Source organism: Dryobates pubescens, chromosome 25 (assembly GCF_014839835.1).
Source record: "Dryobates pubescens isolate bDryPub1 chromosome 25, bDryPub1.pri, whole genome shotgun sequence".
Taxonomy (NCBI): Eukaryota; Metazoa; Chordata; class Aves; order Piciformes; family Picidae; genus Dryobates; species Dryobates pubescens.
The window spans coordinates 24,215-51,833 of NC_071636.1; the positions used below are offsets into that span (position 1 = coordinate 24,215).

The 27,619-nt window shown below is 42.7% G+C and overlaps 1 protein-coding gene across 1 annotated transcript; it reads left to right on the plus strand.

Annotated features, from left to right (window-relative positions):
* Positions 1–170: 170 nt before the first annotated feature.
* On the plus strand, positions 171–27,619 carry KREMEN1 (kringle containing transmembrane protein 1). Its single transcript, XM_009910271.2, has 9 exons — positions 171–398; positions 9,495–9,657; positions 14,135–14,226; positions 20,839–20,963; positions 21,442–21,595; positions 24,368–24,700; positions 25,109–25,267; positions 26,290–26,374; positions 27,423–27,619. Exons 1-9 carry the CDS (start codon positions 320–322, stop codon positions 27,583–27,585), a joined length of 1,353 nt encoding a protein of 450 aa, XP_009908573.1. The 5' UTR covers positions 171–319; the 3' UTR covers positions 27,586–27,619.

Below are 27,619 nucleotides of genomic sequence, written 5' to 3' on the forward strand. Positions count from 1 at the left end.
GGGCTCCGCAGAGCCGCTGCGCCGGCCCCGTAGGGAGCATCGGTGGCCCAAACCCGTCGGTGCCAAACGAAAAGTGAAGAGCAGCGGTGCCGCGCTGCAGCAGGTTGGGATGTTGGTCTCTATCCTTTCCTGTCACATGGCTAGTAATAGGATCCCTCATCTGCCACTCGGCACCTCGCCGGGGCGCAGTTACAGGACACATGCTGTAGGGCCTCCGCTTCCCGCACTTCGCGCTCTTCCCTGCCGTCCGTGACCACCTCGCCCCCGGAGCGCCGGGGCCGCCGCCTGCCAGCGCGGTGCGGCCCGGCGGCCGCTGTCCATGGAGCCCCCCGCCCTCGCCGCCGTCTTGGCCTTCTCGGGGCTGGCGCTGAGCTGCTGCCGGGAGCCCGCTCTCTCCGGTGAGTGCCGCGCCGCGGGGCGCCGGGAGTCGGGCGCGTCTGGGGCTGCTCGCCGGTCCCCTCGCAGGGCTGAGGGATGAAGGAGCTGGGCACTCACTCCCCGAACTGTGCAGAATGCCCAGCCGGCGCGCAGCGGCTGCGGAAGGGTTCCGCCGCCCGGCAGCACCCCTTCGACAGCCCTTCCTGCTCGCCAGGTCGGTGCCGGGCTCGGAGCAGCTCCTGCAAACGTGCCGCGGGTATTTTCGGGGCTGTTGGCAGTGTGGGTATTCGAGTATCTCTCTATGCTTGCTGAGCTGAGTGCTCAGAAAACTGCATGAAAGCGTGAGGCAGAGGGGTAAGCATTATCAGACAAGTTTGGTAGCTACATCTGCAGAACAGAGGCGTCTGCAGGCAGTGTGAGGGTGGGTGCAGCCAGTGGCAGCAGGGCGGAGTTGGGGCTGCAGAAGCAAGAGGTCGGAGGGTGGCCGTCTCGCTTGAATGCGACATGCTGCCCCGGCTCCCGGTCAAGCACAGACTCCTCTGACCGTTCCAATTCTTACTCAGCCAAGGAATCTGGAAAGCCTGAAGCTTTTCTACGTGTTAGTGTGATTTATTTTTTTTTTTCTTTACTTAAAATTTCTCTGTACCCTTTTGTCCTCTTCTCAGCCGTTACTGATGATTTCAAGTTCCGTGTTTCTCCTCTGATAAACGTTTACAACTGCTTTGCAAGATCTGAGGTGGCCGTTCCTGATAATTAAGTGTCACAGCTATCAGATGTATTGTCCTCCTGGATACATATTGCATAGTCTAACTGTTGCTATTCCTTATAACATAGAATTTGCTCTACTTCTTTTGCCATGAACAGATGCTTGCTGATCAAGCTTTTGTAGATACATTTAATTAGATTTGGAGAGTACCGACGTAGACTTTCTTGTGGGGGGAAAAGCGCCTTTTAGCAGAAAGAGAACGCAGAAGGTAAACTTCACAACTTCTCGGTAGTTACCTGAAGTGAGTAAAATATGAGAGTGTTTTCAGATAAGCCTGTTGAGAGCTGCCTAGACTAGAACATAGCTAGACCAGTCTGTCTGTTCCTAGTACCAATAGGACATGTTTGGTGCTCACAGTAGCTAATCCTTTGCTTAAGCTGAAGAACATCTTCTTGTAAGGTTTCTGAGCAGAACTGCAGACAGAACTGTGACCATGTCCCTTGCAGCAGGCTGCATGATAGCAAATGAAGGATATATCCAAGGGCAAATGTTTGGTGCACAGGCTATTGAGAGGATTGTGTTTATGCACCTGCACTTCCTTCCTCTAGACAACTTCTGTGTGCAGTGGCAACCACTAAAGCGTAGGGAGATGCCTGAGCACGAGCAGCTGGGGCAGGGGAAGGGAGGAAGAATATATGATGTTTCTGGATGAAGGGGTAACAAAGCATAATGGATTAAGGAAGTACTGTCACCTGTGTGTCTTCTGCTAAAGAATCTGGAAACAGTACAAAGCTACCTTTCAAGGACATATAATTTGTATTGATTAGCAGTTGCTAATCTGCACAAACCATACCTCAGGATCTACTTTACCCTTAGTCCCACAGGACTGAAATGGGATCACATATACCAGACAGGTAGAAAAAGTAGCAGTCAGACACTTGAGCATATCATGCTTGTACATGCATAGAATGTAACTGACAAATGAGTTACGTGAATGGTTTAATCAGGATGGAGCCAAAGAAGTGGAAGGGAGGCAGGGATTACATGCTGCCAGCTTCCAAATTTGCCTTCTTTGTCATGTCACACCGCAATGGCTGTGCAATTGACCGCTGCCTCCATGCACGCAGTGCTTGTGGCCCGTCCTGATAAAACTTATGAAGGGATTCAAACTGCCCTACTTGACAGAGGAGCAAGATTTTGAAAACTTGCTAATAAAGCAATCAAATGGGTGTATTAAGGGCCTGGATTCTGATGTGGCCACATCATTCAGTTTTCCTTCCAGTGATAAAAACGTCACAAGACAGGCATGTTTGTGTCTTGCAGCTGAGTCCAGCCAGCAGCTGCAAAGCTGTGGTTAATATAACATGTTTGCATTGTATTAATGAAAAGAAAAAAGGTACAAAATACATACTTGTAAGCATTAGAAATAATGGTAACCACCTCTCGTGTTCCTTGGCTAATTTGCCTGCCTCCAACATGTTCCAGAAAGGGTCTGGCCGGTCAGGTAGCATTTACCTTTTTTTTTTTTTTTTTCCCCCATCCCCTCTCTTTTTTTCTTTTTTTTCTTTTTCTTTCTTTTTTTTTAACAGCAACCACAACAAATGAAAAAGCCGCACAAAAACACCCCCACCAAAAAACCTAACTCAGAAACATTCCATTCTCCCCCCACAAAAAAAAACCCCAAACCAAACCACCAAGAAACCCTAAACAAAACCCGAAAGGGAAGAGCGATGAGTAAGTGTTTGCGTTGAAAGTTAGTAATCGAAGTTTCACAAGAATAGCAAGTTCCCATATGTAAAACTTACACACTGCCAGGGAGCACAAGTGTAGGACTCCACATGTCTGTACAGTCCCAGGAATGCACATTCCTACAGGAATGCTTAAGACAGATTCTTAAGTTGAGGTTTGATCGAATGTCAGGTGAGCGTTCACTGCGACTACTGTCTGGTTTGGACCAACACTAAACAAGGCTCTAGTTCTGATTAGCAAAAATGTTTGCGTTTGAGGACTTGAATGATGTGTTTGTGTCCGTGTGGACGTGTTGAATGAGAGAGGATTTTTACTACACACAGAGTGCCCCCACACTGCAAGAGAAATGGTAAGCTAACCACAAGCCCTCATACCGTCACATTGGAATTTGGCTGATTTGCCAAATGGGGAGTTATTTTGCAGTGATTTTGAAAGTTGCAGTTTTTAACAAAGGTTATTCTTTCCTTTGGTTTTGGGGGTTGTTTGTTTTGTTTTGTTTTCCCCGTGAGTTTATATCAATTGTTGTGTTGTCACTTTTTCTGCAGTTACAGTGTAGGCATGATGAGGACTTATGTATAAATTGGAGTAGTATTTAAATATGAAAGTACTACAGTGTTTCGTTTTTTTCATTTGGGTAGGTCTAAACCAGCCTTTTACTTGCCAAATGCATGTATTTTGTATCATAATATAATCTGGAAGGAGGGTTTTTCCTGGCCAATCCCATTGCAGTATGCAAATGGCCTGTTGGTTCAATGAGTAAAACTGCATCTTCAAAGAAAACCAGCACACTGCTAAAAATATTTTTAATAATGACCACAGAAGCCATATTTGTGCCTTTGATCTCCTGAAGCTTCTTCTGGTTTTAATCAGCGTTCCCCACATGAAGAACTGTGGCAACCTATGATAATAGAATCCCTATTCGCATCCATAGGGAAACAAAAATGTTCTCATCTGATGAAGGTAATTTGGTGTTCTGCCCCTTCCATCCGTGGGCCCCTGCTTCTGTTACTGCTGGGGTATCTTGGCATCGGTTAAGTGGTTTCTGTCCTTTCCTCTGTGCATTACTCTCTCATTGAAGTGTTTCTGCTGTCTAATTATACCCTTTCAATCAAATTAAAGACTGCAGCATCTGGTTAGTGCCTGTAACCGTTGCCATCTGCACCTAGATGCAGTGCTTTCATTTAAGGAGGAGTGCTTAAATCACAATCTCTAGCAAGAACTAGAACAGTTTAGATTGAAAGGAAATTACTCCAAACTCTTCTTAGAACACTATGCAAGCACATGCATCAAGCAGCTGATGCCCAGTCATTGAACCTGGCACCTTTGCTTAAGCACTTCTCTGGCTTCTGAAAGGCTGTAAGAAAAAACAAGTGAGAACTGAGCAGGCAGTTACAACATGCAGATTTGAGGAACCTTTATTTCTTCCGTTAACCTTTTGTGTTCTGGCTGTCACTATCACACCACTGTACTGAAACCCAAGATTTAAATAGCAGCCACTTTCATTTAGCTTTTTTTTTTTATCTACAGGTTTTCAAAAGAAAACCTTTCTTCTTGTTGAGCAGTAGCTGGGAGGATAATTCCCGTCCTGGGTAGACTAGTTTCTGTTTGACATATGTTGGCAACCTTTAATCCACTCTCCAAGTAGCTTCCAGAATTTAAAACAAACAAAGCAAGTAACTATGTTTTTTTCACTGAAATAGTAACAAATTCGTTGTTCTGTGTTCTCAATCTCAAAAGCTACATGCTTGCCCCAAATTTACAAGAGTACTCTATGAATTCGTTTGAACCATCCTGAAACCTCCATCTCTTCAATCTGCAATTTGTGATGTCACTAAATGTCTTTGAGAAAATACAGATCTCAAAGAATGCTCAGAAGATTCGTAAGATTTTCCACTTGTCAGCCAGAAAAGGAAGAGTGTTTGAGAAGGAGATAGCTGTTTTCTTTGCTTCTCATCTCATTTGTGCAGGAAGGACTGCAGATTAAATTAAAATGTTTGTATTGTTTCTGTCTGTGATAATGTGGCATGAAATGAGAATTTCTCAGGTAAATGGGCCTCTTGCTATGAAGGACTTTAGAGATTTAAACCAGTATTTGGAAGTCCATCTTAGAAAATCACTGGAAGCCAATACAGCCTCTGAAATATCAGTGTTTCAGTCATCAGTGCTTCATTCAGTAAAAAAGTCAGACCATGATTTTCTGCACTACCTTAATACTTCAGATTACCCTAAAGTGGCGTCCATGTGGATCGCAGGCAGCCACACAGTCCCAACTTAACGCATAAATGATCATTGTAAGGTCCCTACATCGAAGAAGAAACCAAGACAGATGGAAAAAATTTCTACTACAGCTGCTGTTTGATCTCCAAAATGTTGATCTGGCTCTAATAAAACTAATTGTGAACCTGTATCACACACTGAGCAGTCAGAGTGGACAGCCATCCCCATTCTGCTTTTTCTTTACAGCAGTTGCCACTCAATACAGATCTAGTCACACAATTAATTTTAAAAAGTAATTTTTCTGTCAGCCATGACACCTGATCTGTTGCACATAAACCAGCCCTGACCTCATGCCACTGTGCGTGTTCTGTCATTGCCTTGAACGGGGCCCACTGGAACCCTCCAGCTTTCCGTGACTAGAACCACCGCGGTGGTTCTGTCTCGGATTAATTCTGCTTGCAGACATCCACACGTAACAGTAGAAACAACAGGGTCGTTGGGCAGTTCATGGAGTGAAATCATCACAGACGCTGAGTTTTAATTGTGGATTTGACACAAAGCCTCTAATTCAGACTCTGAGACCCATGTGAGTTAAGATCTTAGAAATATGAGAAGGTTGGAAACTTCAAGAGTTGAATGGTCACAGCTTTCTCTGTGTCCTTTCTAACACCCTAGTGATTTACCATAGATTTAGAGTTGACAGGATAGTTGAAACTGAGCCTTGGGGACATGAACAGAAGCCACGTGACATCTGTCAAGCACAGTGGCACTCTGATGCCTTCTAGGAAGCGGTCAGCTTTAGGGCCTCTTCTCCCCTTGTCATTACCACCCAGAGAGGACTTGGACATGGTGCAAGTTCTGTCATAGTATACCATATTCTTGAAACTTCACAGAATAAGGCTTTCTGAAATTCACTGAACTGGTATTAGTTCCCTTTAGTCACTGCTGGAATGTTAGAGTCCAAGTGAAGGGCTTCATGGCCTAAAGGTAACCTGGAAGTATCAACCAACATGAGGGAGTTGAACCCAGTGGGTGCCAGACAGGTGGTAGTAATTTTGTATTTCCCCCCCACCCATGATCATAATCTGCCCAAGAGAAATAAGGTCATTTGAGTAAACCCATGAGTTCTATCAGTAGTGGTCTTTCCACTCTGTCTCATGCACCCAAACCTGAGTGACCTTTCTTAAGCTCACCCTTTCTCAGAATTATTGCACCAGTGGTGTAAGATGAAAAGAAGGGTGGAAGTTCAAACCTCTTTTTATCCAGAATCTCTTTGGACTTTTGTCTTTAAAGTGCAGCCTATGGACTTGAAATGAAGAGGACAGTAGTTAGTGTGCAGGTGAAGCATTCAATTTGCACTTTCAACACACTAGGAATGTTAATTCTGTAGTGAAATAGCATGCTAAGGTAGCGTCTTGGCTGTCATGCAGCAAAATATGGCAAAGCCGCTAAGTGTGATAAATAGAAGAATTCAGCTACTTACAGCCAAGATATTCAATATGCTGAGAGGTCTGTATCCGTGTTACTAGTAATTTTATAGAGAACGGTGCAGAATGTTTCTCAGATGATCTTAAAGCTGATAGTTCAAGGTCAGAGTCTCTAGGACTGAGGAACTGATTTTTAAATGTCACTATTTACTTGAAGAGGTTGTACTCCGACACCACGGCAACACTATCACTGATCAGTATGAAATGAAGATGTCTAGCAAATTCCTTGTAACACAAAAAGATAATTTTTAATTTGGTAAGAGCTGCTAAATTCCATTTAAAAAGAGTTTTAATTTCAGTTTTTCTGGGATAATCAAAGATTTATGTGATATTTCACTACCTCTCCCCCTTCTGCATCTAGAAGCTAACACAGTCAGAGTAGCCTCATTCTCACCGTAACTCTGCCGGCACATTTTTGCCAAATCTCTTGGTACTGCAGAAGAACACAGGAGGCACTGTTACAGCTACCTTTTGTCCTGGGAACAAAAAGCTACTGCTCAGAGAGGGAAGAGAGCTCTAACTCTTCCTTTTGTGCAATGATCTCCTTTAAGTACTAGTGAAGTTTGAAGAAAACCTATGAAAAACAAACCAACCCCCCCAAAAAAACAGCTGACACGGAAGTGAAAAGCAGTTGCGACTGCAAGTTAAAGCATGGCCCGGTCTTAGTAGATCCTAGAATAGGCTGATGATAAATTCAGTTTAGTCTGTGTGCCAGATTCCATTCAGGTATTGCCGCATTCCTCACGTTGCTGGGGAGATGTTCCTGCACACCGCTTCTCATCAGAAGTGAGAAGCAAAAGAAGGCCTAGCACTAAGCTGAAGGAGACAGCTTCTCTGGGTGTGTTTGTCACATCTCACAACTGCTTCTTTGTACTGTACATTATTTTGTTTATCCAGTTTGATTAAGTTTTCCTCTTTTCTGCCAAATTCATCAGCCTATAGTTTTCAACTATGACCTCGAAAAATTAACCACAAAGCCAGAGAGGTATTGAAGGAAGCTGCAGCACTGTGGTGACTTTACTATTTTTTCATATGTTAATGCAAGTATCTGTAGCAGCCTGAATACTGTAAAATGCAGATTTGCATTTTTGAGGCAATGTCTGTAGCCCACCTGCATGGCAAAAGCAGTCAGATAAACTATAGTAAGGAGGAGCACTGACTCGAAGCTTGGGATTGTGTAGATAGCTTTCTGACCATGGATCATAGTAGTGTACATTAATGGCTCTGCAGACAACTTCTGTGTGCCTTCAGCAACAGAATTCCATTTAATAGAAACTTTAACTTGCCTAGGCATGAAATTGTGCAGTCAAGGCAAAAAAAACTTCAGCTTTCAGCTGCTGTGTAATAGAACTGTGAAATAATCATTATAATTGCACCATTCTGACACTTGTGGGCCCAGAGTAAACTAATTTCAAAGGCATGGTTTTAATAATGCTTTTTCCCTTCTTCCACAGTATTTTTAAATACAAAAAAGCTGTTAATATCAGGGTTGAGCTGAGGGTAGGTTGTTGTTTGGTTGGTTGGTTTTTTTTCTCTTCCAACTGCAGCCACAGAGGTTTTAGTGGCCCTGTTTTGTAAGGTACATCTCATGAGGGACACCTGGCATCAGCATACTTCACTTAAGAGCGCTCTCCTTTTCCCTCAGGGCAGTAACACTTTTGTGTAGCTGTTGCATGGTTTCTACAGAGAATATTATCAGACAAAACAGAAGGTTGCACAGCCTGTAGAAGGAAACATTTGTGACTTTCCCCAGTAGTGCCACTCAGTACAAAGAAGCATTTACAGCAGTTTTAATGCTGTCATGGACTGTTGTATTTTAATACTATTTAAAAACAAATGTGTGGATGATAAATGTTCCTAAATAGGATGGTGTTTTCTACGGTGCACTAATTATCGTGACTACTTCTGAAAGACAATCACAGATTCACAGAACTGTTGAGATTGGAACTGACCTCTGGAGGTCATCTTGTTCAAGTCCTCTGCTTAAGCACCATCACCTAGAGCAGGTTGCTCAGGACCACATCCAGATGGTTGGTGTTGTGTTGGTTTTTTTTAATGTCTCCCAGGATGGAGATTCCACAACGGCTCTGGCCAAACTGTTCCTATGCTTTGTCACCCTCACAGTTTGTAATCAGCAATGTTTTGTGTTTTCACATGTGAATACTTCTTTGCTCAGGTGTTGTTAGTAAGACACAGCAAAGTCAGGCAACGTAAGATTTGTACTTTAGCAGGGCATAGAGCATTGAATGACTAGACACATCATTCTCCGCTTGGATTTCTAACTTGCCGAGCGTTAGGAAGATAGGAAAACCAAACATGAATGGGAGAAAAATCTGAACAGGGCAGAAGAATACTGATACAGAAGAACACCTGTAAGTTTTAACCTGAAAACATAGATGCTTTAGTAGCAAATCATGGTGTCAGGATTATATTCTACTAAAGGAGGTCCCTTTCTAAGGCAATTCAGGCCAGAGGAAAAAAAAATGTTTAATAATTTTTCTCAATCAAGTTGTAAGTGTTTTCAAGATCCATGCCTACAAGCTTCTGCTTTCATAAAGTACAGATATTCACTGCTTTAGTTACACTGGCATGAGATTTTGTGTAGGAACTCAGTAAAAATTAACAAGTTACAGATTCATCCTAATGAGTAGTACACAAGGAAAATAGTGCAATTCAGGAAATATTCAGAAAGTGCTTGCTAATTGTATCAACCACTCTTCAGACATAACTGTCTTACACATTGTTTAGAAAAGTAATGAAATCATAATCTCTTCAATAGATGCTTGACTAAGAGAAAACTGAAATCCCAGGCAGCATCCTTAGGTTCTGAACAATCCGATAAGCATTAGTGAAAGGGAACCTGGGTTCCGGGGGATGAGGTGGCAGGTGAGGGGACAATAGCCAAACACTGAACCTATAGACATTCTCTCTCTTTTTCCATTTCCATTTCTTCCCAGAATGTTACACTGCAAATGGGGCTGACTATCGTGGCACTCAGAACCAGACCTCCCAGTATGCAGGGAAACCTTGTCTGTTTTGGAATGAGACCTTTGAGCACCCTTATAATACTTTGAAATATCCCAATGGGGAGGGAGGGCTTGGAGAACATAACTACTGCAGGTAAGAAATACCTCGTTGCTACTAACGTTGCCTGTAAACTTAATGTTTCTTTAAATAGTTGACACACAATTAGGAAACTTCCTATCATACAGTAAGGAATGTCAGAACCATGGATATCTAAGAAGTTTTATCCTGTAATCAGTACCCTGGGTCTGCAAACACTGTTAATGGAATACATAGAATAAACCAGGTTGGAAGAGACCTTCAAGATCATCGCGTCCAACCCATCAACCAATCCAACACCACCCAAACAACTAACCCACGGCACCAAGCACCCTGTCAAGTCTCCTCCCGAACACCTCCAGTGATGGCGACTCCACCACCTCCCCAGGCAGCCCATTCCAATGTGCAATCACTCTTTCTGTATAGAACTTCTTCCTAACATCCAACCTGAACCTCCCCTGGCGCAGCCTGAGACTGTGTCCTCTTGTTCTGGTACTGGCTGCCTGGGAGAAGAGACCAACATCCGCCTGTCTACAACCTCTCTTCAGGTAGTTGTAGAGAGTAATGAGGTCACCCCTGAGTCTCCTCTTCTCCAGGCTAAGCAACCCCAGCTCCCTCAGCCTCTCCTCGTAGGGCTTGTGTTCCAAACCCCTCACCAACTTTGTTGCTCTTCTCTGGACTCGTTCCAGCAAGTCAACCTCCTTCCTAAACTGAGGAGCCCAGAACTGGACACAGTACTCGAGGTGCGGCCTAACCAGTGCAGTGTACAGGGGCAGAATGACCTCCCTGCTCCTGCTGGCCACACTGTTCCTGATGCAGGCCAGGATGCCATTGGCCCTCTTAGCTGCCTGGGCACACTGCAGGCTCATGTTCAGTCTACCGTCAACCAGCACCCCCAGGTCCCTCTCAGCCTGACTGCTCTCTAGCCACTCTGACCCCAGCTTGTAGCTCTGCATGGGGTTGCTGTGGCCAATGTGCAGAACCCGGCACTTGGATGTGTTAAATCTCATGCCTTTTCTATGCAACTGTTACCCAAAGTCCATATCATATATCCAAGCTATAATCTGGCATGACAGAGGAAGACTCTATAGATTACTTAAATAAAGAATTTGTCCAAGTCACAGGTACAGGACCACTGGTGAATGTCTGCAGGAGTCTCTGAAACATTAGGGCTTGTATCCTTACCCACAAGTCACGTTCTGTTACGTGTTACATTGCCAAATTCTGTGCTAATGAAAGTTAGTAACTAAAAGTTCACAGTGAACATGAGCTGCTCAGTGACCTAGAGTTGTCATTTGAATTCAGAATCTCAACTGTCAGTGGTTATTACAGCAGTTTCAACCAGGCCACTTTCATTTGCTTGCCTTCTAGAGAAGTCCTCCATCACTATGGATAGAGCTCAGAATGAAACTTAAGACCTTCTGAATTTAGGAGCCAGATAAGAAGCTAAGTTCAGAGATGTTTAGGCTCTGCAGGCTTTTTCCTGCTTTGCAACATTTATGCAGGGAATTCTGCCTTTGCAGGACTGACCGCTTAAGTTTTTAGGTCCATCTATACTTACTGTGGGAAGATATAGATGTGATAGATACATTCCTTAAGCTGTGATAATCACCACCTCATCTAGGATGCATATAAAGTTGAGTGGTGTCACTTACTAACGGCAACAGAGATGTTTAGAACAAGAGATTGAGAATTGAGTTATCTGGGGCATAGCAAGAAAAGCTTTAATGTCTCCTCCCAGGGAGGTTCAAACCATGCCTCAGTTCTCCTGGAAGGTGCTTTTACTTTGGGGTTATTGCCACCTTTGTGTTGAAACCATTCTGCTGCAAGCAATATAAACAAGGATAAGCAAGTCAAAATTAATACTCAGGAGGTCACCAAATTGCTGCACCATGAACACTGGGGCCCGGTTCTTGATTCAAGAACTTCTCTGTATTTAATCAGACCTGGGCAGAATACGGCAGAGCCAGCCAGTTAATGGGGAATCAGCAAGAAAATGCAAACAAAAGAGGTCTTGTGACATGTAGCAGACAGATGAGCACACCGATGAAAGGAGTTGGTGGCATTTCCAGAGTATTTGATGACTCAGAAGATATTTCTCATTGAGGAATGTTGGCGAAGGACAGGGAAGAAAAAGACTTACTTGGAATCTCTTCCAGTGGATGCAGCAGTGCTCCAAGATAATACTGTTCAATATGTTGCATCAGTGGACTCTGTTCTCAGCAACAGGAGAAAGCAGTATTGCCAAGTTTTGAATTGACTCTCTTTTGAATCAGTTCAGCATCTTACAGGAGCAAAGAAAAACACAAAACCAACAAGAGAAACTCCACAGAAGTTGATCATTCTCTTTAGGAAATGTCCTGGAACCAAACCAACCCATCCAGCTGTCTTGTTTCAGGCTGGCATGTAAGCACTGGAAGGACTCTTCTCATCCAAAACATTTCACACCAACTTTGCAGACTTCCTCATCCCAGTGACGGCAAATGCGTAACAATTTCCTTGACATGCAGAGAGTTGTCTCAGTACTCACACTAATCCAGAGCTATAAAAAGCCTCCTCTGATACTAGTACCAGAATCAAGAACATCATTTTGATTGTCACTGTATGGCAGTATCCTAGACAGACTTATCTGCAGGGTCTTACTTTTGGCTATCATCTCTGGCTAATGCTTAGGTTAGTACCAAGCAACCCATGTACTAAGTACTAACCAAGCTATGCAAAACTGTGCAGAACAAGATGAATGTTTATTCTAGAGTAATCCTTACTAGAGTCTCACTTATCAAACAATCACTAGGTGTTACAAGGAGCAAGGAGCCTATAATCCGGTATAGAAGCCTGAGAAATGGCTTGATTACCAAACACAGCTTTCTAACCTCAGTCTGCTAGGCGTTAGAATGTCCTCTTTGCGAGGACGTTTGCCTTGGCCCAGGAATATTCTCACAGATGTATGGAAGGATGGTTAAGCCTTTCTTTTGCTTGACGGCAGTCAACAAGTTGATCTTCCTGCTCTGAGGGAACACACATCTTACAGGGCTCTTTTTAAAGGCATAACACATTGCTGTGAGGCTGAAGTTTAGGCACAACATTTGAGCAATCTGATTTTACACTAAAGCTTTAATCAGAAGCATGTTATCTCTCCATGGGTGAGCCTTACTTGGAATACTTTCTTTGCAACAAGACACCTTGCTAAGATGGAAATGCCTCACAATGTTCCACATTTCAGCCATAACGAAATTATCCAGACCAAAGTTTTTGGAACTTTTGAAAGACACTCAACTGTTTGCTATCTGTACACGCTTCTGAGGTTCAGGGCAAAGATTTCTACAGACATTCATCGCATTTCTCTGTAATTGCCTTACATCTTCAGGCACATTTTTGCCAAGTACCATTACCAGGATTCAGTTGCTGATGCCTTGTTTCTGTCATGCAGGTGTAAATGCAAAACATCTTGTAACTGTAAACACAAGGATAACTGTGTTCTTTCGAGTACAAACCTGCCTTGAGTTTAGTCTTTCTTTAGCCACTGGAAGCTCTGTCATTACACCTAAATTGCTAGGACACCAGTCTTAGTCTTTCCTCATCCACTACTTTTACGAGTCCATTTGAAAGGCTAACTAGCAACATTTTACTCAGCCAGCTCTCTGCCTTCAGTGTTTTGCTATTTAAAAAAAAAAAAAAAAAAAAAAAAATAATCCCCAGCAGTTCTAAGGCTGGATCTGCCACAGAGAGTTGTTGATCTGGCCAAATGACAGCGTGCACGCTGAACTGATGTTTTTGAGTCTCATTAATAGAATTCATGACAAAATACATGATAAAAAGATTGCAGTTGGCCAAAAAGAGACCATATTTCACCCAGACTGTCCAAAACAACTGTTTATTTTCTCAAATTGATCTTTTCAGTGTGAAAAGATTTTCAAAGAATACATAGAAAAAGCTCTTAAATAACCTAATGATTAATTAGGCATGCAATTGTAAATGATGCTACACAACAGCAGAGAGTAATCAGACTGAATCAGCAGTGATGATTCTATCAGAATCATCAGAAAACCACATAAGGAATTCTATCACCCCTCAATGTTTCAGATCGCTGGAACAAATATATTCAGTTCTACTGAAGAAGGAAAGACCTCAGTCTTGCTTAGTTCTTGTCATCTCATACTTACGGAAAGCTGAGGTCTGAACTATTTTGTACTAAAGCAAAAACCAAATTTAGGGGTCTAAGAGACCTCCACGCAGGATGTGGGGATGAAAATTTCCCTCTCAGTTGTCCAGAAATAGCTGCACACCTTTTAGACCCAAAGAGAAGTTACATTTTAGACATCACTAGCATTTTGTGCTTGCTACATACTCTAATAACTAAAGTTATCCAAAATTCCTGACCATTCTTGCATTTTTCTTGATATACAAGTCCAACATGTATTCAATAGGTATTACAGCAAAAATAGTAATGACACTAAACCTTAACAAGATTTATCTTTATGTGGGTTTTGAAAGTATTTGACTTTTCACTCAGTCGCTTGCTTTTTTCTTTCAGGAACCCTGATGGAGATGTCAGTCCATGGTGCTACATTGCAGAGCATGAGGATGGAATATATTGGAAATACTGTGAGATTCCATCCTGCCGAAGTAAGAGCACCGTGCAGTTCTTTAGGCCTGCATCTCTCCTGAGCAGAGATTGGCAGTTACACAAAAATGGGAAGTGATTTTCCAACAGAAACTAGGATAGGACAAAGCAGGCTATTTTCATTTGCAGACTGTCTCTAGAGAACCATTTAGAATGTGACTTGATGAGAAGCTTACCGAGTTGTTGTCCATTGCTATCCTTTTCATCTCGACTCAGAATTACAGGGTTTGAGAATTTGCCAATAACAACAGAGTGTCACTGGAAACCTGTGAAGTACTGCTAGTTTTTTGAATCCTTAGAAACATGTCAGTCAGGTATTACATTGGAGGACAAAAGTGAGTATGAAATTTATGAGATGTGCGTGTTCCTCACTTGCAACTAGCTCGTAAACTGGAAGGCATTAGTTTAGTGCGTATAATGCATCCTGTACAGAATTGCATGGAAGAAATAAAGACAGTCTGAGAGCACACAGGGAAAAGGTGGCTGTTTGTTTGGTATATGGCAGCTCTGGGCTAAAATGCTGTTCCTTGCAAGTGCATGTTCTTAGCATTGCTCTGAAACCACAAACTGGGCTTTGATGTTTGGTTTTTTCTTTAAACAGATAATTTACAAGTTATTCACCTGAAGTGTCCTTGCCATAGTTAATATTTAAAATGTGGAAGTTTTGTCCTGATTTGTATGCTCCAAAATCTTTGTTCCTGAATGTATCAGGATAAACTCCTAAGAATCACATTCTTTAAAATATGCCTAAATATTAAAAAAGAGATTCAGTTCTGCACGCTAACTAGCAACTCGAATTATGTATTTTGAGTCTAAGCAGCCATGCCTTTACTTGCTTTCCTAATTACTTCTGTGCAAGTACTCTCTGTTTCTGGGGTAACTTATGCAGACACTGTTAAGCATCAGAACAATTGTCTTCAGGTATATTTTCCATTAGAGGCAAGTGCCTTTTGCTTGACGTTAAGAACAAAACCAAAGAAAAATGGATCAAAAGTGATTTTTACTTTGTTTACAGCTTGATCTGTTTATGAATCCAAGCAAATGATTCACAACTTCAGGCGAGGCAAATAAGTACATAAATGTAACCTTAAAAGAAGTCAGAACTTTCACCTAATAACACAGAATTATTCAACACTCCAATACTCATTGTTCAGAGGACATCTTACTCTTAATTCTCTAATATACCAGCCTTCTATTTAGGAAATATGACCCTCCTAATTAAGAAATTTAGCTTGGTCTAAAATGAAAGAATCTGCATTTTCTTTAAAGACCACAGATGTTAACAAATTCTCTGGATATGGCACCAGTAAAAAAGCTGAAAGGCAAATTCTCTCCACTCCATTTGTTCTACACAAAGGGTCCTTTTAAAACCAGCCTCGCTCATTTTCTCTGTGGTGGGGAGCAGAGGATTTAAACTTGGACACTTACTTACACAGATAATGCAGACTTACATTTACAAAATGTCCTTTTGACCAGTAGCAGCTGCTTCAAGCATTGCACTGAAACTGGATACTAGAAAAAGGAATTGCAGCAATTTAGAACAAACTGTACATTGCAAACCCATCCAAGTCTTAATACAAACCTCATGGTTTACGAGGCTCTGGAAGTAAAGAAAGACTTTTGTTCTTTACCAGATCTTGTGTTTTCAGTAAACATGATGCTAAATCATAGGACCATGAAGACCAACTTGCAAAGTGCACAATAAAGGATAGAGTTTTGTGATTGAGCAAGAAAACAATTGTGTAAAGAAATCCTAGTTAAATTTTCAGAAAAGTAAAAAAAGTCTTACATAAGTTTCTGTAATTACATTTGCTACCAGACAAGTATCTGGAGCATAATCTACCTATAAACTATACCCACATAATACCACCGCAATGCCAGCAACATGAAATGTCTCGATTGCCTGGAGAGATTTGCATGCAGTGATTCACTGTAGCAGTAATTAAGACTCTCTAGTTAAGAATTTTTCATTATGATGATGATTTCATGTGATTGTATCATGTGTCCTGTTCACTAATATTTATGCATAACGCTAATAGCTCCTTCAGAAATGTGCTCTAGATTTCTGCATGTGTAAACATGCTATATAGAGTGTAGCTGTGTGAGGAGAGGCTGGATGGGCGTAATGACAGAAGGCAGGAGCACTTAGCCCAGCAGAAGCTGGTTTGCTTTTTCTTCCTCTCCTCTTCGTAATGGCTTGTCTGCTGGGCAGACGGGAGTGGACATAAACAAAATTAAAGGCAAGAAGGCAGCAGCAAGTCCCGAGAGAACATGTGCACATCACATGAAGAATTCTGACCTTAATGCTTTAGACGGTGCAGTGATGCAGCTATTCCTGACTCTTTTTTGTCTTTTTTTTTTCCCACAAGGTCAGGGCAAAACTCAAAGGAAATAACAATTTAAACTCCCAAAAGGTAAAAGGAAGGAATGCTTGCTGTCTCACTTAGTTGCATTGCCATGTTTATGGCCCACATGAGTCTCTTGCCATAAATAGATTTCATTACTGGAATCATATTTCTGGTTCACATGTATGTCATATAATAAATTTGACTGAAACATTGAAGTGTTCCATGGCAGAGCCAGAGATGTTACCCAGAGCTGTATGAATGGCTCTGTAAAGCTGCCCTGTGTACAGTTTTAACACCAGCTCAAAGAGCGTGAATGGCTCCTGCTAGCTGAAAGGACTGAACCTCCTGCAAAAAGCTAGAAAGGCTCTTGAGAGACAGCTAGATGAGCATAGCTGGGACATGGATTTGAGCTCAAAACTGGACATAATAGTCTTCATGTGGTCCTAACAAGCGTTGAGTAGGGGATAATTACTTCCCTTGACCTCCAGCTGTGCTCATTTTAAATACAGGCCTGTAGGCCTGCTTGGCTGCCCAGCACACTCCTGGCTCATATTCAGCTCCCAGTCTGTTGGCATCTCCAGGGTCTCCTCTGCAGTGCTGCTTGGCACGCAGAAACATACACTAGTTTGCATTAGATTTATGTCCAGTGGCTCCCTCTACTACATCCTGATTCAGTTGAATATAGGGGGAATGAGAAGCATGTTATTGTAATATGCCCAAAATATCCTTGCAAAAGCAGTAATCTGTGATCACTGTGGATCTGATACAAAAGTAGTGCTTGCCAGTTAGATCTTCTCCCCTCTGCTATTATGCTTACACTATGGGTTCTGATTACCCTTCAACAGCAGCTCAGTAGCATCTCAGGTTTAGGAGCAGCCCATCAGCAGCAGGAGGAGGAACTGGTATCTCAAAATCCTAAAGTAGGAGTAATTTCTTCTGTGCATGTTGTCCCAGTTCCAAAGAGTGTTCAATCATGTATTTAATGTGGAACTACTAAGGGCTTCTAGCTGAGTACATGTCTTGGACTTATGTAGGTTGTTCATTTGATAGCAAAATAATTTGAAATGCTGGGCACTGGCATGGAAATAACTGTTTGCTATGGGGCTATACTGATGCGTCTCCTGTCTGTTCCCAATCACATGACACTCCATTTCTTGGCTAGACAGGAGAAAGTTAAAATACTGCTGGGACCCTGAAGAGACTTAATCAGCTTTAGGATGTACCAAAAGGGCACATTAGATTTACTTACAAAGTGTAAGACATTTTCAAACTACTTTGTCTAGTTTCTTAGCATGGAACATACCGAAGTGCTACTCTTCTGGAGACAAGGTCAAAGGCTCAAATGACGCTATTTAAATAAAATAAAGTGTTTTTCGGAAAGCCCGGGTCCCCTAGAAAAATGAGCTAGGTAAGTTAAGGCTTCCTAGAAGCTTTTCAGGACAGTGAAATTATGCACTGTACAAACACCTGAACTCTGAGTTATCTGCCCAGCTGTGCTCCACTGGGGTGGGGCTGCACATGGGGATTTCCAAAGGTATGTTAAACCAGGCTGCAACTTGAAGTCTCAGTACGTACTTGCATGTTGCTGCAGGGCATATCAAAGCCATAACTCCATGCAAGCATTTATAATTGAAGTTGTATCATTTTTAGAAAACAAAAATATTTTATGAACAATATTTGAAGAAACCTTAATTATTAAAGAAGTATATGTTAATTTTCTTCCTAATTTGATTAGTTGTTCTTTATATTACTGTAGTCATCCTCCTGAAGAGTGTAACCATGTATACAGCAATGTATTTGCTGGTCACTAATAGCTGTGCTAGCCCTCTTCTTCAAGATAAGAAAGCTGCCATAGGGAGCACAGGCCTGAGTGGGAGCAAGCTCTCAGAATTGTTAACTGTTCCAGGTGTCAGGATGGGTCAGACTGCAACCATAAGATGACATCAGTTTACACGCTCAGTATATAATTTTCCAAAATAGGAGCAAGACTCGCTTTGTCAGAATTAGACAAACAGAAGTTCTGGGTTCAAGGCATCGTTTCAGTGGCTGCTGCGTATGGACACATGCGAGAAATCCCTGAACTGTGCCTTCCAGAATCCAATCAAGAGATGCTTTCAGGACTACTGTATAGCAGTGCTCAGTACAAGAAGCATTATTACAATCCTACTGTATGTGTGGGAAAGTGCAATAGTGCAGGAGCAGTTTGCTAGCACACAGGTTACCCAATGAGAGAGAAGAGCCACCCCTGCAAGAGATGGCTCCTTCAGAAGGAGCTAATCCATGTGCTGTCAGGCATTGGAAGCTGCAAAAGTCCCAGATTGAGCAGTGCCTTAAAAAAAAACCAAAAACCTGAAACAAGATGTTCGCAAGACAGAGTTCAGAATTTACTGAGTACTGAAATAAGGAATGATGAATAAATGAAACTATCATCTTCTGAGCATGTCAGGTGTTGTACAGAGCTGTGGTGATTAGGTGGACACAAAAAAATATCCTTGTTGCTCTGGCAGAGGAATAAAAGTTATCTGACCACAGAGCTAGCGATCGATTTAATTCCATGAGTGCGAGCAGATACGACAAGTAGGCAAGGGATAGTTTTATGCCATGAATACAGCCCTACGTTGTACCTCACACCCTCTCTCCAGTAGTCATGGATAAATGCCAGTGCTTTGATAAAAAGTGCAAACCCGAAACAGAGGACAAAATATGCACTGAAGGGAGAAAACTTTCGGACCTCTCATAGTGACCAAGGAGCCTCAACATGTTATATTAATACAGTATAAATAGATGTTTCTTTTTAAAAAGACCCTCACCAGCCAAGATACCACCCAGAGGAGCTCGGCCCCAGTAAGGAGGCCCAGCCAGCACCCATAGATGATACTGGAAGGGCCATCAACCCTCTTCCTACCTAACCGGGGGGCCACCAGGCCCCCCGGCCTTTGTCACCACCACCATCACCCAGTGTGCACCATGGGCACTCACCAGCGATGAGAGGAGGATCCTCTGCCCAGACGGGCTCAGCTTGGGGCTTCTGCCTTTCCTGGGGGGGATTAAAAAGGGGAGTGGGTGGGGAGGGCCAAGTGGCCACACCTGGGGTGGGAGGAGACTCCAGCAGAGCCCAGGTGCTGCAGGTTTGAGGGGAGAAAGGGGGAAAAGGGTGAGGGACTTTTCAGGTAATGATAGGACTGGGGGGGAATAGAAAAAGTAGAAAAGAGTAGATTCAGATTGGAAGTTAAGAAGAAATTCTTCACCGTGAGGGTGGTGAGAGGCTGGCACAGGTTGCCCAGGGAGGTGGTGGAAGCCTCATCCCTGGGAGTTTTTAAGGCCAGGCTGGATGTGGCTGTGAGCAACCTGCTCTAGTGTGAGGTGTCCCTGCCCATAGCAGGGGGGGTTGGAACTGGATGATCCTTGAGGTCCCCTCCAACCCCAACAATTCTATGATTCTAAAACAATTTTGTAGTTTAGGCTGGATGTTAGGAAAAAATTCTTCACAGAAAGAGAGACTGGCCATTGGAATGGGCTGCCCAGGGAGGTGGTGGAGTCACTGTCTCTGGAAGTGTTTAAAATAAGACTGGATGAGGCATTTAGTGCCACGGTTTAGTTGATTGGCTGGTGTTGGGTGATAGGTTGGACTTGATGATCTCAAAGGTCTTTTCCAACTTGGTTAACTGTGAAAAAGTAATATTGCTCATTTTCAGTCTCTTGGTACATGCCATAAAGTATGATGTGTAGAATTCCTATCAGAATTCAAGTTTTAAATTCAAGGAAATTGCCTTGTGTAAGTCTATAGTCTGTCCCATACACCTTTCCTAATTCCATCCTAAAATGATTTAGGTTCCACATTTTCAGAAAACACAGAAATCAGTGTTTAATCTGCATTGATAGACTCTTCATGATCATAGCCAAAAACCCCCACAAAACCTCTGAATCCACTTGATGCCTTCTGGGTTTTTTAGTTGTCTCTATCAGGAGAAATCAGCCAGGTATTTTTCTTGTCTGTATTGCTGCAGCTTACTGAAACCAACTACAGAGTACTGCAAGTATATTGCCAAGAAGATTTGATGCTCTTTCACCATCTGTCATTTATCCCTGGGCATGTTTGGAAAAATGTGACAAGGATCTAGCACAGAGTAACATTTCCCATACTGCAGAATCAAGACAAGAACATAGAAATAGATGCTTAGAAACCAGGTAGTGCATAAAGTGGTCTGTGTCGTGGGTGTTTCTAGGCATACCTTTAGAATGACTATTGTCTGTTGTTCTTGCCAGTGCCAGGGAATCTAGGGTGTTACAAAGACCATGGAGAGCCACCACCTTTGACTGGCACCAGCGAGACCTCCAACAAGCTGACTATCCAAACATGCATCAGTTCCTGCCGAAGTCAGCAATTTAAGGTGATTTCTTTGACATGCATTTACAAAATATTTTCAAATACTAAAGATGGCAATATACCTAGAGCTCTCAAGCATATTTCTTCCCTCCTCACCCTCTTTTGTTTGTTTGTTTATTTGTTTGTTTTAAAAAGCTTTAGTAGATCTAAGGTGGCTTTACTCCCAAGTCCAGGGAACCAACCTCTCTCTGCATCCTGACCAGTCTGGGCAAACAAGCAATTAATACTGCCAGGTGAAAGGATGCTTGTTAACTACAGCTGGGAGTGATAAGGTGAACCAACAGCCCCCTATTCCGTGTTCCTCGCTAGTCTTATGAAGCGTCCTGACAGCTCAAACAAAACAGTTTGTGGTGGGACCTCTGACTAATTATCTTCCTCCAACACACATATATTCTGCTGCCAGCTTTCTTGCTCACACAACTTCCTGCTGTCATTCCTTTAAATGTTATCAGGCTCTTCCTTACGCATCTTTGTTGTCAAAGTTTGCAGGCATGGAATCAGGTTATGCTTGTTTCTGTGGAAATAATCCTGACTACTGGCGATACGGGGAGGCAGCCAGTACAGAATGCAACAGTGTTTGCTTTGGAGACCATACTCAGCCTTGTGGTGGGGATGGAAGAGTCATTCTTTTTGACAGTAAGTATGGAAACAGGCTCAGTTTTTCCCAAAGGAGAGGCCTCACATGTTCAGCAAATTTAGGGAAAAGGGTTTAAGTTCATACATAACAGCAAAACACCCAAATTCAGTACAAAATAAAGCTGCTTTCTATCTCACATAAAATTCACATCCATTAGTAATGTGAAATACCTCTTCCAAGAAATTATGTCTGCTCAGGCAAATGATTCCTGCTCCAGAGAGTCTTTTACTTCCCCACAAGTGGTATCGACTCAGCTATCACAAAGGGCACGCCATGGAAAGGCTCCTTCAGAACTGATCTTAAACAGAGAGTAGGTGTATGATTAAGTTACTGCAAACAGATTAGGCTGCTATTATGACTGTTGCTGATGTCATCATTTCTTATAGTTAGAAACTCTTGTAGCAGTACCCAGTTGTCCGGCCACAGCACAGACTCTCAGTGCAGCTGGGAGTATTGAAGGAGTTCACAGGATGCACCAATAGAGCATTGCTGCCTCTGATGTAGAAGCTACCTTCTAAGTCAAAGTCCAGAAGCTGTCTTTCTGGAACTAAAAGGGGTATAATTTTCCTCCTTCTGAGCACACAACTGAACTTCCCATCCCCTTACGCTGAAGCTCTGGCTCCTGGCTGGCGAGGCAAAGAGACATTTCATTCGAGACAGCTTGCTGCTCATGTCCAAGTTCTCCCCAGTTTGCCCCGAGAGCTGCATGCTGGTTTCCATGCTGAGATAGCATGTAGCTTCACACTGCATATCCTCTGTTTCCTTCTGTTCTTGGCCTCTCAAATCCTTGATGGGTAAAGACTTCCTTTGTAGCTTTCTCTTTCTGGAGTGACCGAGAGCTCAGCAAGATGTTGCCCTGAGGACCCACAGTGTCTTTTCTGGTAAACAGCAAAGGAGAGAGCTATTGCCAGGTAAGAGAGGTCATCTTGGTAACTGCCACCTGTTTTCCTTTGCTGATGAGCAACATCTGCTCACCTCATTCGTGTCCAGCTTGAGTCATCCACAGAACCTTCACCCATACCCTGTACACACCCATCCCCACATGCTCCATTAACCTTATGGTTTTGTGCACTGCTGTCGTGGCCTAAAGCTGGAACATTCAGACCCACAACACAGTATTCTGTGAGCTCTAGAGGGAAATGACAGAGGGAAATCATTCCCAGTCCATACAGGGCAATGTTGTACTTTGTTAGGCATCTGTGGAGCAGTAGTCATTAGCATTCTTAATTAGTCTTGCTGGTTTGAAGAACATCTTGTGATTCAGTAATTACAAACAGCCCAGCCACGAGTGTAACAATACCTACAAGATATTTGCAAAGTACAAATTTTATATCACTAGGACAAATCTCAATTTTTATCAGTTCAATCTATCCAAACCATTATACCTATTTGACTAAAGAATCAGCTCTCTTATCAAGGAGAAAATCACAAGGACAAATCCCTCCGTGGGCCTTAGTACCTCTGTGGGAGCTTTCACATTCTATTCTTTTTTTCATATTCTTTCGTTTCCATAGCAAGGCACTGAAACACGAGATTTGCTCAGGCTGTGAATGAGCCTTGCTCCGTGAAAAGAGAAATGTTTTGACATGCTTTTTCTGGCAGTCATATGCTAATTCTTGTTCTCATTCCCTCAGGTCCCTTTTAGTTTGTATTTATTAAAGCTCTTTCTCAAAGGCCTGTGAAAACTGATACACTTCAAAACACTTCTCCTCCTGCTGGAGAGAGTCCAGTGGACAGCCACAGAAATGATAGGGGACTGGAACATCCACCTTGTGAGGAGAGGTTGAGAGAGCTCCATCTTCCTAGCCTGGAGGGGACTGAGGGGGGATTTCATTAACACCTATAAATCTCTAAAGGGCAAATGTCAGGAGCATGGAACCAGACTCTTCTCAGTGGTGCCCAGTGATAGGACAAGGGGCAAAGGACAGAAACTGGAACCCAGGAGATTCCACATAAACATAAGGAAAAAATTCTTCACTTTGAGGATGGCAGAGCACTGCAACAGGCTGCCTAGAGAGGTTGTGGAGTATCTATCTCTGGAGGCATTCACCTGGATATGTTCCTGTGTCACTTACTCTAGGTAACCTAGCTCTCAGCAAGGGGGTTGGACTAGCTGACCTACAGAGGTCCCTTCTAGCTACTACCATTCTGTGATAAGAGCTTTTCTCTATGGGGAGAATGACACTGTGACAGGTTGCCCAGAGAGCTTGTGGAGTCTCTATACGTGGAGACTCAAAACACAACTAGAAAATGTCCTCTGCTTCGAGCAGGTGGATTAGACTAAACAGTCTCCAGGGGTCTCTTCCAAGCTCAGCTGTTCAGTGCAGATTTGTTGTTTTCAATTTGCTAAGGCTGTGAAAGAAGTGCAGTAATTCAACAGTGAGTATTGCACTCACTAATCCACTTGCCTGCTTGCCTGATAGGGATGGAGTAGAAGTCCCTGAAATCAGTGACTTGGTTTCATCCTGTCCTTTCAGGGATCCAGGGAAGGGTACATGGTTACATACAAGGACAAAGGATAGTTGCAGCATTGAGATTTGATACACAGGTCTTAAAGTAATGGAAGAGAATGGTTGTATTCCAAGCAAATACCACACAATAGCTGCGTTCCTGTGCTGTGGAAGGTAAAGAATACCAGTTTGAGTCAGAGTGCATCCTGCTAGGGTAGCAAGTCTGCATCTTCAAGTCACATTTGAGCATTACAGAGTGCTAAAGCCGTGCATAATGAAGGTGTAACATCTTTCTCATTTTTCTCCCTCTCCTTTTTGCAGCTCTTATTGGTGCCTGTGGAGGGAATTACACTTCTGCTACAGCTGTGATTTATTCCCCAGATTTTCCTGACACATATGGCACAGGCAAAGTCTGTTACTGGACTATACAAGTTCCAGGAGCATCTCAAATCCACTTCAGCTTTGCCCTTTTTGAAATTAAAGATGCTACAGATATGGTGGAATTTCTGGATGGCTATACCTATCATGTTCTAGCTCGTTTTAATGGCAAGAACAGGCCTCCCCACACCCTGAACATCTCTTTGGATTTTGTAATTTTATACTTTTTCTCAGATGAAATCAATCAAGCCCAGGGATTTGCTATCAGATACAGAGGTAAGAGGCTAACTTTGCTGTTTATACCTCTCATTGAGCAGTTAAAGAATTTAAATACACAGCGGGGGGGGGGGTGGAAGAGTATTTTAACTCTCTAGTCTACTGGTGTAGACTAAACAAAATAAACCAGTAGTCCAACAGTCTGTTTTCACTCAGATCAAAAGGTGTCAGGCGAAAACATTTTAGTCCTTGAGTTGTACCTACTTTTGTGATAAACAATTGGCTTCCAGGAAAATTCTTAGGATTCCAGCTTGGTGAAGTCTAGGCTTTGTCTGTCACCAGACACCATTTGATTGCTGGAGTTCTCCAAGTGAACCAGAGAGCAGCACATCGCTGTTCACAGCACCAAGTAAGGTCCAATTGCACCTGTTAAGAAATGGTTACTGTAATACACTCTTGTGTTTTCAGCTGTGAAGGACAATGTGCATCAAACCAAGATTTCAATGAATCAGACCCTTTCAGAGAAGATAAATGAACAAGCAAACCTTAGCATCAATGCTGCCCGGTCATCAAAGATCCTTTATGTCATCACAACCAGCCCAAGCCATCCTAGTAGCACCATGCCTGGTAATATTACAAGAAAATGGGGAAACAGGAAAAATATCTTGCCAAGTCACGGTCCAGAGCTCCTATATCCTTCGCCCCCTCCTCCAGATTATCTGACCCACTGTGTCTCTTACTAATAGACAGATTTTTTTTTTCCAGTCTAATTGCCATTAACTGCGCTGCTGTCATTAATTTTCAAAACTCACTTCTCAGCATAAATCAGTTAGAAACAGTGTGAAGATGGAGAGCCCATGAGAGTGAAAGCACATCGGAATAATGTGATACAGCAGCCTCCTTACTAGCATCAGCGAGCAGTGCATACCAGGGAGGTGGCAAAAGGTGCCGAGGAAAGGGCAGAGCCTGGTGACCCCCACTCACCAAAGCTGCAGAAATGCCAGAAAAAGGGGGAAGCAAGTTAATGGGTGGGGAGCTGTGATGTTTTTAGAACTCACCTGCAAGACATTACTTCATTCAGGAGGTTTTTGAGTTGTAAATAACATAGGACTGGAAATGCACTCCTGGTGAATGTCACTGTCAGTCTCTTCTATCTTTAAACTACTCTGGGCACCTGCTTTTACTTACTGTCGAAGCTGGGTCTTGGTCACACCATGGATGCTGCAATAGCTGCTTGCATTCCGAGTCTGAAATGTAAGGGCTTGACTGTACCTGAGCTGCACAGACTCAAAAGCAGCCAGGCCTCAGAACAAGCCCGGGGTCTGGGCAGATGTAGTGGTACTAGGCACAGGCCAGGGCCTGAGTTACCGCAGCTGCACTTGGGGTTAAACTACTGTGAGCATGCTGACCTCGGATGCAACTGTGCCCTGGGACTTTATGCAGTTACAAAATTCTGTAAAAATGATGAAAAGTCAGTGCTGTGAGGAAGGGGCATTAGGTGGGCGGGAACTTGTGACTCCTTGTTTTGCTGCTTTGAGCTTCACGAATTCTGAAGGTGGTGGCCTCTATTCAGTTGATTTAATAATTTAAGGTCCTTGCAGTGTGCTGTGTCGCCTCTCTTTCTCAACTCTTTTCCTTTTCATTTACAGAGTGGACAATATACAGTCTCACAGCACTGCTCATCCTAAGTGCTACAGCCATAATAGCAAAGATATTTCTCCACATCACCATGAGGTGAGTATGGAGCAAAACCGTCCCTGGAGAAATGACCTCTCAGCTTTGTGCCACATGTGGAACTTAATTCCTCTGCCTTCTGATACTGTCGGATTGAATAGAATAGATTAAATGGAAAAGCTATTATTATTCTACAAACAACCTACAAAGCATAGTGGTGAATATATCCCAAAGCATAGAGTTCCCTTACACCACACCCAAAAAGCCTGAAGTCATACTGAAACCCGAGTTATGTGTTACACATTTGCATCCTCACAAAAGATACTAAATAAGACCGTATTTAAACTTTCTGGACTGTTAGGATACTATTTGCTACTAGAACCCCTCTTCTGGTATTCTTTTGAGGAGATTGGTATTTTAAGGAATAAAAACCTTTCTGCCACTGAGCAGTGTTATCCATCAAAGGTCAAAATGGTGGGAGGAGCTCAAATTTTGATAATACTCTACAGGGGAAAAAAATAAATAAATAAAACCCTCATCCCAGACAGGGAACTGGGGGAAAAAAGTTAGATAAAGGCTGGTTAATATGTAACAAAAATATTGAAAATGGTTCAAAACAGAATCACAAGAAGGAAAACCTTGCTTTATGGTGTGAGACTTAACCAGCATGACTTTTTTTTTTTTTTTTTTTTTCCTATTAAACCCAGCATAATTTTATTAGGACATTTCTTCACAGTCATACCGAATAATTTCTGTGATTTCTAGACGGACGCTTACTGAGTGAAACAGTGGAGGATCTGCAAATCACAGATGCTGAATATTGTATTTCTATACCATAAACAGGTTTAAATATGCAACAAAATTAATGTATATTAAGTACAGACTAAGCTTAATGTCACTGAAACTAGGGTAGCTATGGAATAACTGGCTTTGCATTTGGTCCAGAACCAACCAACCAGCACTCCAAACCCCCACATCACTGTGCAGCAGGTAGAAAAGGTGTCACAGATGTAATGGAAGCCACTGGCATTACCAGTGTAGCAGTAATGCAGACATAGCTATACGAGCAGCTTCCCAAGCACCTTACCACTTGACACTTGCTTCCTAGATCCCATCGGATCCCGTCTGCAATAGAAAGAGAAGATTCCAGTGAGGTTACTACTGCTGGTGAGATCTGGAGTATATTTTACCAGCCATCCACATCCATATCCATCTTCAAAAAAAAGTTCCAAAGTCAACAGGACGATTGCAGCCCACTAGTGGGAAACTGAAGTCTCTCTTCTTCTACAGGAATCAATCTTAATA

Bases quoted from the DNA above. Each gene is read 5' to 3' on its own strand.
- KREMEN1 (XM_009910271.2), top strand. From the start codon at position 320: ATGGAGCCCCCCGCCCTCGCCGCCGTCTTGGCCTTCTCGGGGCTGGCG. The intron at 25,268-26,289 runs GTAATATTACAA...TTTCATTTACAG, and splicing joins TCCTAGTAGCACCATGCCTG to AGTGGACAATATACAGTCTC. The intron at 26,375-27,422 runs GTGAGTATGGAG...CTTGCTTCCTAG, and splicing joins TTTCTCCACATCACCATGAG to ATCCCATCGGATCCCGTCTG.